Source organism: Hirundo rustica, chromosome 8, assembly GCF_015227805.2.
Source record: "Hirundo rustica isolate bHirRus1 chromosome 8, bHirRus1.pri.v3, whole genome shotgun sequence".
Classification (NCBI taxonomy): domain Eukaryota; kingdom Metazoa; phylum Chordata; class Aves; order Passeriformes; family Hirundinidae; genus Hirundo; species Hirundo rustica.
The window spans coordinates 35,842,028-35,855,494 of NC_053457.1; the positions used below are offsets into that span (position 1 = coordinate 35,842,028).

Here is a 13,467-nt window from a genome sequence, read left to right on the forward strand (position 1 = left end):
GGAGCTTACTTCAATAAACCTACACTTTTACCAGGTATTCGCAAATTCTTCGATTGTTTGTGGTATATCGGGCTACAAGTGGGGTTTTTTTTTTTTTTTTTCCAAATGGAATTCCCTGTTAATTTTGAAACAATCAAAAGAAAAGCAAGCCAAGGAGGTAATTATGTAGTGGGAAAAAATATAATCAGGTTATTGACTTGCGCCAAAGAACCACAAGCTAAATTGTATTTCTTCAGCAGTCAATTAAATAAATATATCGTAAGAATGTAAAAAACTGTAATGACTACAGAGGAATGGTTTAATCATCAGGAACCATTTTATAATCTTTAACCTCAATTAGAAATGAGGAATGGTACCTACATTCCTGTCTTTCCTATGATCTGTATTAAAGAATCAATCCAGGTCGAAGCTAATGCACTGTCCTTAGGATTTTGACCACAACTGTGTAGTAAAAGTGATCAGGGGATTAATTGTCTTAAGAGTGGAACCTGATGATATTCTGGCTAAAATCACGATCTCTTTTTTCTATTGATCTTTGTGGAAGCTGGTGACTGATAGTGAAGCTGTGCCTGCCCTTGTGGTCCTCCATCCTGCTGTCCCTGATGGTCCTGGGTCCTGCTGCCCCAGCCCCCACAGACCCATCTCCCACAAAAACACAGAGCCCTTGTCCATCCGTGGGCTGGGCTGCTTGGAGGCAGGATTAGCCCAAGGACACTGCTGCACCCAGCTCCAGGATCACCAGAGGGTTCAGAGGGCACTGGTGGTGTACCAGCATTCATTCCAAACCAGATTCAAGAATGTTATGCTGAAAAGCATGACAGTGATTCCCAGCCTGGATTTTCATGGAATGGAAGTGGTTCTACTTCTTACTTCATTTGTGCAGCAGCTTTCTTGGTGCAGAGGACAAACAGTGAACTCTTATGGAGAGTATGTTCTGACTCAGTTTCCCTTCACAGAATAAATCCCTTTTATTCTGTGTGTGTTCAGCCTTAACTGATATGGTATGAGAAGAAAATTATAATGTGCTGTAAGAACCGATTTGAGTTAAAGATCTTGTTTTCCCTCTGAGAAGTAGTGATTTAAAGTGCTCCATTATGATTCTAGGTAACTTGGAGATGTTACTGCAAACAGTTCAGGCAAACATACTTGTAAATTTTAAGCAATTTATTGGGGGAGAGGTGTGCGTGTATTCCCAGGAAGTCCTGAAATGATACGCAAATTGATCAGAAAGATATAGTCCACCAGGGACCTCTATTAAGATTTTTGTGAGAATATGTATGCTTATGAAGATTAAGGATCTGGCGTCACTGAAAATGTATTAATCAACAGACAAGATATAGCACAATGCACTCTTCCCAATGGCCTTGGCTCTGACCCTTTTAAAGATAATGGGAATACTGTCCACTAGGAACTAGATTAGGACGATCAAGTGCATTTCATCAGGGTATGACTTGAACCATGATCCCAGAGGTGAAAAGGCAGAGGTTTATCCACTGAGCCAACCAGCCCCTGTCCAGATAAAATCTTGAATATGATGTATAAGGGCAAATTAGGGTAGAGAAAGGAAATTGATTGCTTAGGACCATTGCTACCTCAGACTGGTCAGAAGGAAATCCTGCCTATCCTGAAACTGCTTCTTTTATTTAACAAAGTCTTCCTGAGATGCCTGATTTTCATAAAGTGTTAATAGGAAAATAGCTTCATGCTCTCTGTCTTTATTCAGAAGCAGCATTCCTGTGTTTAGAAATGCATTTGCTTAAATTAGCCATTAGTTAATATGCCACTGGATAAACTGCAAAATGAGAAATAACTGCAAAATGAGATAGGAAATATTACTAATAAATTGTTCCCACTAGCAAAACATAAATGTAAATCCAGATTGCCCAAAAAAGTCAATCCAGATGTGTTGGGTTAGCTGTTTACTGCAAGCTTCAAATAGATGAATTATTCTGGTGTAAAATTTGTCTGTAGCACGAAGTTACAAATATTATTTCATGACCTTTTCCCCCATCCTGTTCTATACAGCTGCTGTACAGCATAAGGATAATTCAGGTGTACTGTGATATATTTAATTTTTTAGGCATTGGTTCTTATTTAAGTCTAGCCCAGAGAGTAGGTTCAGCATCTGTATTTGCACTCTGTAATCCAGCCTATAGTATGATCTGCTGATGTGCTTTGGCCCTTTTTAACCTGTGTGACATGGAAGAGAATATCCAGAGAGGCAATGTCTGCACCTGCATTCCAGTCCCCAAGTTTATGGATCTCACCATCATCCCTTCCAGCTAATAGTTGTGCACAACAGTGCCATACCGAAGCTTCCACATCTTGCCCGAAGTCTGTGGCAAGCCAAATAAAAAAAGAAAGGTGCTTTATTGTTTTTCACCATCTCTCTGCAGTAGCTCAATCCTCTTGTGCTCTCCAGGTAGCCCTGAGAACCTCCCAGGTGAATGCCTGCGTGCCAAAGGATTGCACCGAGAAAAGCAAATACTGACTTGAAAAGCTGATACCTGAGGACGCTTTCATACAAAGGGCACAGCTAGAGATGAGGCTGGGGTACCCAGCTGCAAGGATGGAGAGATGGGTGCTGGTCGCTGGCGTGGGGCCCGTGCGTGTATTTGTGTTACACGGGTGTGGGAAGCGCAGGCTGCAGTCCCCCTCTCTGCTCCAGGAGCAGCCTCCAGCAGCCCTCACTGCCAGCAGAGCCCAGCACCCCCCTGGCGCCCCGCAGCCCCACACCAGGAGGCATGAATTAGAATCCCTGCTGGAAGGGCAGCAGCTCAGTGTGAGGTGTCTGTGAGCTGCCAGTGACCCTGCGAGGTGCCTGACTCCATGAGGGCGGCTCGGAGAAGGACTGGAGCTCCCCACGCCCCTCAGGGGCACGCCCAGCATTGATGCGCCTCCGTGGTCCCGCCTGTTCCCCAAAGCACTCATGCCGGCCAAGCCTGGGGGAGTCTTCAACCCACAGTGGGAGTCTTGCCCAAGTAAGAAACATTTCATAGTTGTTCCTCATGAAAATACCATTTTTAACCACTCTACAAGTAATACTAAAACTGTATTCTCCATATTTTCATGCTTTTCCAAATTGCAGCTCACAAGTAACTGTAACACGATAGTGCATGGTGGTTTGGACTCCCTAGTGGGACAAACTAATGTTTCACAGTAACAGATCTATAAAGTTTAATGGAATAATCCATTGAGTGTGTCATATTTGCAAGCAGGATATTCCTAATTAAAGCCTTTTGGTTTTAAAGACAGCATCCACTCAGTCATTCCTGGCATTTTGAAGGAGCTTTGTCACGAGCTGTTGTGCACAATGTATGAATTATTACAATTATATTTAGTGTCCGTCCCAGCAAAATTGCGAAAACAGCAATTTGCATGAATGCATTTTCCAGAGCCAATTTTCCTTTAATTCGAGGTAAGCACTGGAATCTCAGAGAGTGAGCAGCAGAATCCATTTTTCCCACCAGAAGATGGGAGGCGTATGTTGAGCTGTAACCAGCCGGTAGTCGCAGGGCACAGCCCCTGGCCCGTGGGCCACCCTGCCCTCACAGCAGGCGGATGTACTGGAGAGCAGATCCCATCTGGTGGAGGAGCTGGGCTGCAGCACAGGTGACGGGGGCTGTGGTCTCTGTGGTTCCTCTCGGCTGCTCCGGGCTCTGCTGGGCACAGGGCACCTGAGGAATGGGGCACAATTCACTGCTGCAGGGCAGTGTCTGGCAAGGAGCCCTTGGCGTGTGGAAGGAGCTTCTGTGCTCTGCAAAAAGTTCACTGCTGCTGCACGAGTGGAAGCCCTGGCTTAAGCTGTGTCAGTGCTTTTGGCTTTTTAACTAGTCTATCCTTTACATATACTTCAGTCTTCTCATTGAGATCTAATTTCCTAAGTAGTACGACAGGTTCTGATTTCTGATTTTTTTTCCAAGTAACGAAAGTCTCACAGGATAAGATCTGGATTCTCTGCTGCATGTTGCAGAAGAGAAGGATGGCTGAGCCCTTGGAACTGTTAGCAGGGTGTTTGACTGGCAGCTTATCCATACCGGTGGTGTCAGCCCCCAGTGCTGCTGGCCACGCATTGCTGTGCCTCACCCCCTAATGCTGACAGCAATCTCTTTGGTGCCATTTCTCTGTGTGCCACAGATCCACATTTATGTGGGCATTTGTGATTTGCTAACACTGCCATTCAGCATATATATATATATATATATATATATATATATATATATATATATATATATGCAGAAATATAATATTATACAAAAACAGCATAAGTGGTGCATTTATGTTCAGTGATTTGGGTTTTTATTCCTGTGAAACATGATTTTAAAGACTGGCAGTGAGAGAAGGAAGATTAAGATTCACCGTATGTAGTAATAAATCATTTTACATAGTCTTTGTTAGAGAAAGAAGTAGCTTTAAAATCAGGCAGAGTTGTGTATGGCATTTTCATGGATAAGTGGGAGGAATCAGCCTTTCCACAGGCCTTTACCTGAAGTCAGTAGACTGCTGAAATCAGTTTCTAAATAATTTGCTATGCCCGCAAAGACAGATAAAATTACTGTCTTTCCAAAGTCTCTGGGAGAAAAAAACGTGTGCTCCACAAGACTGGCAAAGGAGGTTACGGTGACTAGGGCCCACATGTTTTAATTCTCTGAGGTCACTTCTTTGTGCTCATCTCCTCTTTTTGGTCTGAAACTTCATTTCCCTTCACAGCTGTGAATTCTCTTGTGGGCCCTGCAGATGGATTTGATAAATGCTGCTAATATCACCTCCTGATCTACCAGTGCTCTGACTTTGGTCTGTAGGTCTTGATGAGTAATTGCCATTGTTCTACTCCAATGACTGAATTAAGTTGCCCTGTTTGAAGGGGTTCATACGTGTATGATTTTAGCCAAGGTGGCCTATTGCAGTATACCCAATAGATGCTGACCTTTTACCAGTGCCTTATTGCTTTAAATTGAAACAAGCAGAACCTCGGTTTCTGCAACTGCCTAAACTCTTTTATAACCCTTTGATTACTGTCAAGCTGCATAATGTAGAAATTCAGAATTTTGTGCATTTCTTTCTTCTCCACCCCAGCACATAAATGCATGTTACAGTGCTGCCAAGAAAGAGCAAAAAGTGAGACTCCCTTCAGCAGGTTTTACAGAATACACAGCACCCTAGAAAACCAGCAGTTCTGGTAATTCCTTTAGGAGGTGATGGGCACTGCAGCTGACACAGCCATCAGTCCTGAATCCTTCAGGAGTTCATCAGACATTCCTGTTGGGCTGGTCACTGGACATTGTAGAGCAAACATCTTGATCTAATATCGTCAACTCGGTGTTGGAGCAGATAAAACATAGACCCTTCATCATCTTCACTCTTATTGAGGTATAAATACATTGGTGAAGCTGAGTTTGGAGAGAAAAAAAAATCTTCTAAAAACTGCCTATGACATAATTCTGGAATGATCTGCCAGTCACAGCATTTTAAAATTTCTGTGTAATTGCTCACATTACCACAGCATGTCATGTAACACCTTAAAGATTTGGTTCTTAAGGCTGATCTTATTATGAGTAAATTAAATAGAACAATATATTGATTTTTAGTGTTTGAACTTAATTATTTTAGCATTTTTAAGGCATTTAGAGTGACAGACATACTCATGTTTCCTGTTCCAGCAATGACATTATTCACAGTACTGACTACTGTACAGTATAAAAATGAGAGGGCAGTTTGTGGTGAAATTGCCATGAAAGGAGTGTGTTCCAGACAGGGTTTTTTAAAGACAATGTTAGATGCTTTAAAAGTAAAGACATTACCCTGTGAAATTCTGACTGCTCCTCAGTATCATCTTGCCCATGTTAATTTCATTAATTTTCTGTCATGCCAGGTTGCTCCAGGCACACGTGTACCTGTCCTAAAGCAGAAAGAATTGACTGATACCTGTGTCAGGCTCTGTGCCTTCTCTTACTGAAGCTGCTTTCAGGGCAAATGACATTTTTAATTGTTTGTGACAAGACCTAGTGAACACCTTGCGTTTGCATCAAAAATCTTTCATTTTGAGATAACAGGCTTAAGTGAGAATGCAAAACTAGAGTTTTGCATTCACACCAAAAAAGAAAAGTTAAAATGTGCACTTCTACTGAAAAGAATAACTGCAGTTTTCTCAAAATGCACAGTTTGGGTTTTTGTCACTTCTTCTGTTCCTCTCCTCACTGCCTGCAGTGCTGCCAGGTAAACACAGAGAGGTTGTAGGGGGGGTTTCCCACTGCTCAGCCCTGAGCACACAGATAACCTGTCCTTGCCCTCGCAAGAGTGAGCAGGTGTCTGTCTGCACACTTGGTAGACATGTTTGGACAGAAGGTCACAGGTACTGTAACACAGTCACTTAATGACCAGGAAAAAATAATTTTTAAATGTGTATAATTATTTAATATATAGGAGGAAGTAAAAGCTTTTGCAAATAATCCAGTAAAAATATTTGGCTGTTTTACATGGCAGGATGAATGAGACAGACATGTCCAAGACCATGAGCATTCCCTAAATCCTTCTAGGCACCTAGTTGGGTTTTGGCTTCAGGTTGAAGCTGTCCCTTTACCTGGGGAAACTTGGAAAACTGACAACACAGTACACAATGCTGTCTTGTTTCTGTTATCTGTCACCAGTGTCAGCAGCTCATCTGCATTGCACAGGCATTACATACACAACTGCAGCAAACAAACACAGCAGAAACTTTCGTGGATATTAATGCACGTACAAATGCTTAGTCCTCTAAACCCCAGGCCTCATGGCGTTTGCAAATATCATCATAGCAAGAACAATCTGAGTGTATAAAATTTTGAAAATGTGAATTGGTGTGAGAAGACAATGCATCTATTGAACTTTGCCAACCCTTGGGATACCCATGAGTAATTTATACCATTGTGTTCTGTGGAGCATTGTTCTTTCATTCAGTCCTCGCAGTTTAACGCTTCAGAAACAGCCTTTCTCCTGACACCTCCCCTTCCCTACTCTGAGCTGTTTACTTGGAACAGTAGGAAACATGTATAGACATATTTCAGTGAATAGTTTTAACTGGGGGTGGCAACTTGTTTTCCTTTCCCAGATTCACGTAGGGAGGTTGATACCTTTATGGTGGAGACACGTGGAGCAGGAAAGGAACGGTAACATTTCTTTTCACAGCCAGCGTGTATGTATTGTGTCTACCAATCTGTTCTGCTTACTGAAATACAGAATCACAGTCTGGAAACGTTCATGGTGATGGAAACATCCATTTATTCTTCAAGTATGTTGAGATTGATTCAGTTAGACCAGTGAGTGCTGGACGAGCCCAAAACTTTTAGGATTGAGTATACTGTTAGATCCATATTGTAAGTTTCCACACAGATATTTCAAAATATTTATCCAAACATATTGAATTCTCAGGCTTTCAATTAGGGTGTTAAAACAAGCACAAATTGTCACAGTTGTTGGTATTGCAGAATCTTTTCCAGCGTACTTTCACAGAGTTTTCTGTCGAATAAACGAAACCAGGGAAAGCTGCCCATCACCTGGCATCTTCATGTAAGGGTACCTACATACATATGGCAGCATGGCAAGAGAGGCTGGAGAGAGCTGGGTGAGCCATGGAGGGGGAGCTAATCAGCAGTGCAGGTGGTTCAGGTAGCTGCTTTTCACACAGATAATTAATGTGTACAAGTAGCTGCTAATTGCACATTTCAGGAATGATTTATGAGGTGACAGGGGGGAAAAGGGGACACGATCTAATTTCTTTGGGAACCTCTGCCATTCATACAATGGTATCAGCACAGCTGTGAGATGGGACATGATTAATGATGGGTGGGCAAACACGGCCGTGGCGCGGGACGGTGCCGAGACGCTCGTCAGAACAGCAAGTGGCCTTCAGAGCCAGGGCCAGCGCCATGCTGATGATGAGCTTTTGTCTGTGGCTTGCAGCTCCCTGGGACATCAGGCTGCACCCCAGCCGGGCTCTGGAGTGAGATTATTTGTGTCCATCAGAACAGTCACGGGTTTAATGGGGACAGTTATCACTGAGTTGTTGTGAGTGGCTTTGTGTTTATGAACAAGGACTGTAGATACTTATTCACTCTGTAGAGGTCCAGGGGAAAACAAATGTGGCTGGGACTAATATTTGTACAGGGCATTAAATCTAGACTTGCGAACATCTTTGTTAAACACCTGCTTCTGGGGCTCTGTCTTGGCTGCTGCCTGTGAACACCATTTACCTACTGTCACATATCCCTCTGTCTGCTCTCTGCCATGCACCATCCAGAACAGATGTCCAAGAACTCCACTCAGCTTTGCTTGGGAAGAGTGATGTGCACATCCTTGGGATTTTTGTACCTTTATCTACACTAAAGATAATACAGAGCAATATGATGCATTTCCCTGACATTCTCATGTGCTGGTTAGCATATCAGTTTGCTGTTCTTTTTTAATGCTAGTTGGTTTAGCTCTGAAAAGATTGCTAATGAAATTTCAAGAAATGTAACCCTCTTGCGGTATAAGTGCACTTACAGGTCAGTGCTGTGAAGAGCCAGTGCTCAACTTCCACAGAGGAGAATGAATGTTTTCAACACTTTTCTCAAGGAACTGTTTATGTATCAAACTACTTGAGACCGTTTTGCACCGTGTTATAAAATCTATTTTATGAAGGCTATACCTCAAGCTGTGTCTTTTTATTTCCTTCTATATAATGTAGCAAATTAATTTGAATTGCTGCAGTTCAACATTAAAGAGTGAATGCATTTATTTCTATCTTTTATAGCTTTTAGAATTTGACAGAGAGCTGTCAGTCTTTAAAGACAGATTGTATGAACTGGACATCTCATTTCCTCCCAGGTAAGATTCATATATAATCCATATATTTAACTAGCTACAACATAATTGTTACTTGCACTATTGGTAAAATGTGAATGTTTCTATATTTATTGCAGAAATTATCGTGATCTCTGTTCCTTTCATGATTGTTTATTCTCCCCACATCCCCTCCATCACTAATAAACCACATGCCAGTAGTGCTCTGTAGCTCATCATTTGGGTTCCGCTGATCCTGTCTTTTATAGCTGCCCTTAAAACAGACCTGGCAGGATTGTGTGCTCAGAGATTTAGAAGGACTTTTAAGCACTGGGCCCAGACCACCTGTTAAATCACATTATTGCAGCCATAAAGACAGTCTTTGCCTCAAGCTGTTTGATGACTGCGAGCGGTGGCACTCGGCAGGAGTGCAGTCAGCTGGGGGTGTAGAGCCTACTGCCATCACTCAGGGAAATCCAAGAGGGGTATCAGGAAAGAGGGCAGGAACTTAGATTCTGCTTTTTCACTTTCAGTAAACATCATATAACTACTTAAGACTGTTAGAATAAATTGGCTGGCTTAATACACGTTCATGATTTTAGTCAGAAGTATCCCTGAGATGTTTTAGCCATGAATGGACAGATATTGCTGTCATACAAACCAAGATTTTTTCAAATGGCAGTCCTATTCAGGAGAAATCTGTGGAAGATTTGTGCCATTTTATACATTTATGATACCTTTCCAAGAGTGAGGAAGTCAAATCTCACAGTTGCTTTCAAGGAAAAGAAATACTGCATTCACAAAGAAAATGTTTAAAAAATAGTAGAAAAAAGGCAGATAAAATGATGCTTTTTATATACTTTTTTGTTAATAGATATAGTATGTTTAAATACTGCTATCTTATGCTTCGTGGACAGATAGAAAAGTATGATGTTTTGGCATACGCTAAGAAAAAATTTGGGAAGCTTGCCTTTTGTGATCATAATCTCATTACTTCTCAGCAGCCAGCTGCGATACTGATTTGTATTGATCCCCTGGGACACTGGAAGTATGCACAGAGCTACCACCGCTCTAAATTGTCCTTATTGATTGCATATGATAACAGTAGACCAGCAGGGTGGTACATACCTGCGTGTTTCTCACTCGTCAGGTATCTGGTCAGGGTAGATGAAGGTGAAGGGAAGTCATACAATTTTTATACTGTACGTACTCTTCTGCTTCATTTCTCCAACATGAGTGCTTTCTGCCAGAGCAAGGCTTGCCAAAAATACATTGTTCCATTAAAAGTTTTCAGTTTCTTCAGACACTCTTTCGGTGTCATGCTTCCCTCAAGCAGTGGTCAGAAATTAGGTGTGAGTAGACTCTGTGTGTTTTAGTTTCACTCACTCTGTTTCCTTCTTTACAACTAGATAATAGTAGTAATAATAAATGGTAAAAAAAACCCCAAAACATTATATACTGAAACATGGCATGTATATATAAAGGGCAAACTGGCTTCACATTAGGATGTTTTTTCACCCATCCCTCCTTGTTTTCTTTATCATGAGGCAAGGACATCTTATGGCCCATCCCATGGTCCTTGCACGGCCACAGGCTCAGTCATGTATTTTTAACAGAAATACATTACTATTTTTAATCATACATAATTTTTGGTAGGTATAAATGATTACTTCTATAATAGTTCTATGAGATTTATAGTCACATATTTGTATCTGTGAATGGAATGGTGTTAAGGCAGCACAGCAAATTAATGTTCCTGCATATGCAAAGGAGTTTCCACAGGGTCTTGACAGAGTCTGTGTTACTGCACATTAGCTTCAGAAGTTTTTAGTTAACTCTGAATGTGGGAGGGATTGGAGAGATGCTTCTGAGCTCTCCTACAGCTACATCTAAAAATAGCAGTCTTACTTAGGGAACTCAAAACTAATCTATTGTTCTTCCCCAGTGCAATACTGTCATTTAAAATCAAATGTGTGCTTGATCTGCTGTGAGTTCTTCCTCCTGCCATGGGTGACTGTCCTGCTGTGGTGCAGAGGGAGGGATGCTCTGGTAGTCACTCCTTAGAACCACCCAGAACAAAGCCTTGACTGAGCTCAAGGGTTCCTCCAACCCAAACCATTCCTTTGTTCTGTGATTTTATAGCACTGACAGCATCTGCAAGCCTGTCAGTTATCTCCTCTCTGTTCAGCATCCCTAAAGCATTTTCTAAACTCCTCTCCAATTCTTGAGTTCCTTTTAATTCTTTAATGTCAGCTCACCACCCTGTATGCCTGTACCCAGAGGAGCATGCCAGGGATGCAGTGAACGAACTTCCAGGAAAAAAGAGGCTTATCCCACCTGCTCTGGACCCAGATCTGCTGATGCTGTGTCCACAGGGCCTCCCAGCACATTCTCTCCAGGGTCCTTGGAGCCTGCAGGGCAGTGGCAGAGGACAGCCTGGGTCAGGCATTCCTCTGGCCCTGTCCAGGGCCCAGCCTTCCCTTGCAAACCCCTCCTCTGTCCTGCTGAGATATGCCAAAGGTGAGGGCAGCCTAGGAGGGAAGACACAGTTTAACAGGAAACCATGGGCTATGTGGAAGGTCTGCTATGTTAGGCAGCCTGTAAAAAAATTTTCCCACAGAGTATTCTTCAAACATTATTCACCCACTCCTATATTCCTATATTTTGAGGTCTTTTATTTTATTTAGTGAATATTCATGTTTTCATCTTGTTATCATCTGTGATCTAGTGTAGCCCATAGCAACCCAAGCCACTGGAGACTAAATACAATTTAGAATTTTAAACTCCTTAAGCTCTGTCACTCACAGGCTGAACAGTCTGGCCATGAGCAAACAGCTCAGTGTGAGGCTGCAAAGGGCTTCATGGTAGTCAACAATCGCTGCAAAAGGCAGGAGGTGTGAAAAAAGGAGGTAAAGACATTGTGGTCTGTCAATATACAGGTGGGCAATTGTTACCTTTATCACTGCTCTCCATTAATTATTATAATTATTCTTGTAGCTGTTATATAGCAAAGATAGGGGCTGACTTTAGCAAGAGTTCACACCCACATACAAGGTTTGCACTCAGATAAGGCTGCATGCACAGCAATCTCATGTATTAATCATTCTCTTAAAGTGACCTGTTCTTGTTTGTTGTTGAATTAGGCTGTCATGTAATTTACTGGTTGGACATGTGTTTGTGTCTTAGATACCCTCTGTGTCATATTTGTCTCAGGCAGACCCTCTGCACTGGGAGTGTCTTGGCTTTTGATGCCTCTGAGCCAGAGACAGGTTGAATCTTACTTACTCTCGGCAGAGTGTTCCTCCTTTGGAATTCTCTCTAGCACTGGTTCGTCATTCTGGAAATATCTTATTTAGTCCATGAAACGTTTCTCTACCTTGTGTTTTGTCCCAAGACTCTTCTCTGTTCTAGAAGGTTTCACGATGACACATGCATTTCCGGTCTGATTTGCACTGAGCCAGCCTGCTCTGCGTGAAGCAAAGCTTTGTTCCTTCCCTTCTGCAGGGACCATTCAGAGCAGAACCTCTGGGTGCCATTGCACAGAGCCCCAAGGTCACCCTTGGGTGTGAAATGGAAGGACAAGATGATGGATTAGGTGTCAACAGGCAGCCCTTCCTTTCCAGTGTTCTCACTGCCTCTCTCCGTGTCCTCAGGTCATACAGACCGCCTGCTGACAGGGCAGGGCAGCACTCCTGAAGCAAACGGGATTCTCATTTCCTAGAACATCTCAGTGGTGCTGCTGGGTCCTGTTGTCTTACAAAAAGGGGAGTTAGGCGCTCAGATTAAAAAGCCCTAGATCATTTTTATGCTTGCAATATCTGTTACTTTTATGACATTAATTGTTTTTTGCCAATTAAGAAGTATCTTCCACTGAACAAAAATACTTCAGACTCACTCATGCACTGTAAAACACCTTCCAGGTATTAGTGAGGTATCTGAAATCACCCATGGATCTCTCAGCCCCCAAGGAACAAATTCCCACCTGATGCGATGCAGTTGTCTGGGTGATTCCAGCGTCTAAGGCTGAAGCACAGAAACAACTTCCCAGCTGGAAGCAGAGAGACAGCTCTCATCTCCTCCAAAACAATTAGAATTTAATCATCACAGTGGTTTTTCAGACAGATCTTGCCTCCATGTTTCTACTCATATTAAACCAGCGCCACTCTCACCAATTCTCAATTTTTAAATTGAAATAGGGTGTTTCTTTATTTTATGAGGAACTGGAGAGCATTACCCAAGGTTTGGTTTAAGGAATTGTGGCAAAAGGGAAAAGAAAGGAAAATGAGTGAAGCAAAAAGTTTCAAAGAATTACACCACACCATGTGTAAGGTAAGGACTACAGACCATGCTGCAAGCAAAAAATATTCTTAAGAGTTTATGGTCCTTGCTGCCAGCCAGGCTGTCCCATCTGAATTAGTGCTGAAAAGCCCAGCAGATGGGAGCCTGAACCCTGGCCCATTTCTTGCTCAGGTTCCCAGTTATTTTTTTCCAATATAAGACTTCGTAAATTTTAGCCTCAAAGTAATGTACTTTTGAGAAGTACAGATAGACATATTCCCAGAAAAGACATCGAGCTCAATCACAGTCCTATACAGAAACATCTGGTGCAACAAGTCAGCACTGGGTGCTTCCCAAGAAGCCAGCATTATTCATAATTGCATTTATCCC

General features: G+C 42.4%; 1 protein-coding gene across 2 annotated transcripts in view; it reads left to right on the top strand.

The window, feature by feature from the left end:
- The window catches only part of INPP5A (inositol polyphosphate-5-phosphatase A), a 182,094-nt gene that overhangs the window by 154,519 nt on the left and 14,108 nt on the right, over window positions 1-13,467 (top strand). For both annotated transcript variants that reach the window (XM_040071218.1, XM_040071217.1), the window contains exon 12: window positions 8,771-8,844. In XM_040071218.1, coding sequence (XP_039927152.1) covers window positions 8,771-8,844 — 74 coding nt within the window. The remainder of the gene's footprint in view (window positions 1-8,770; window positions 8,845-13,467) is intronic.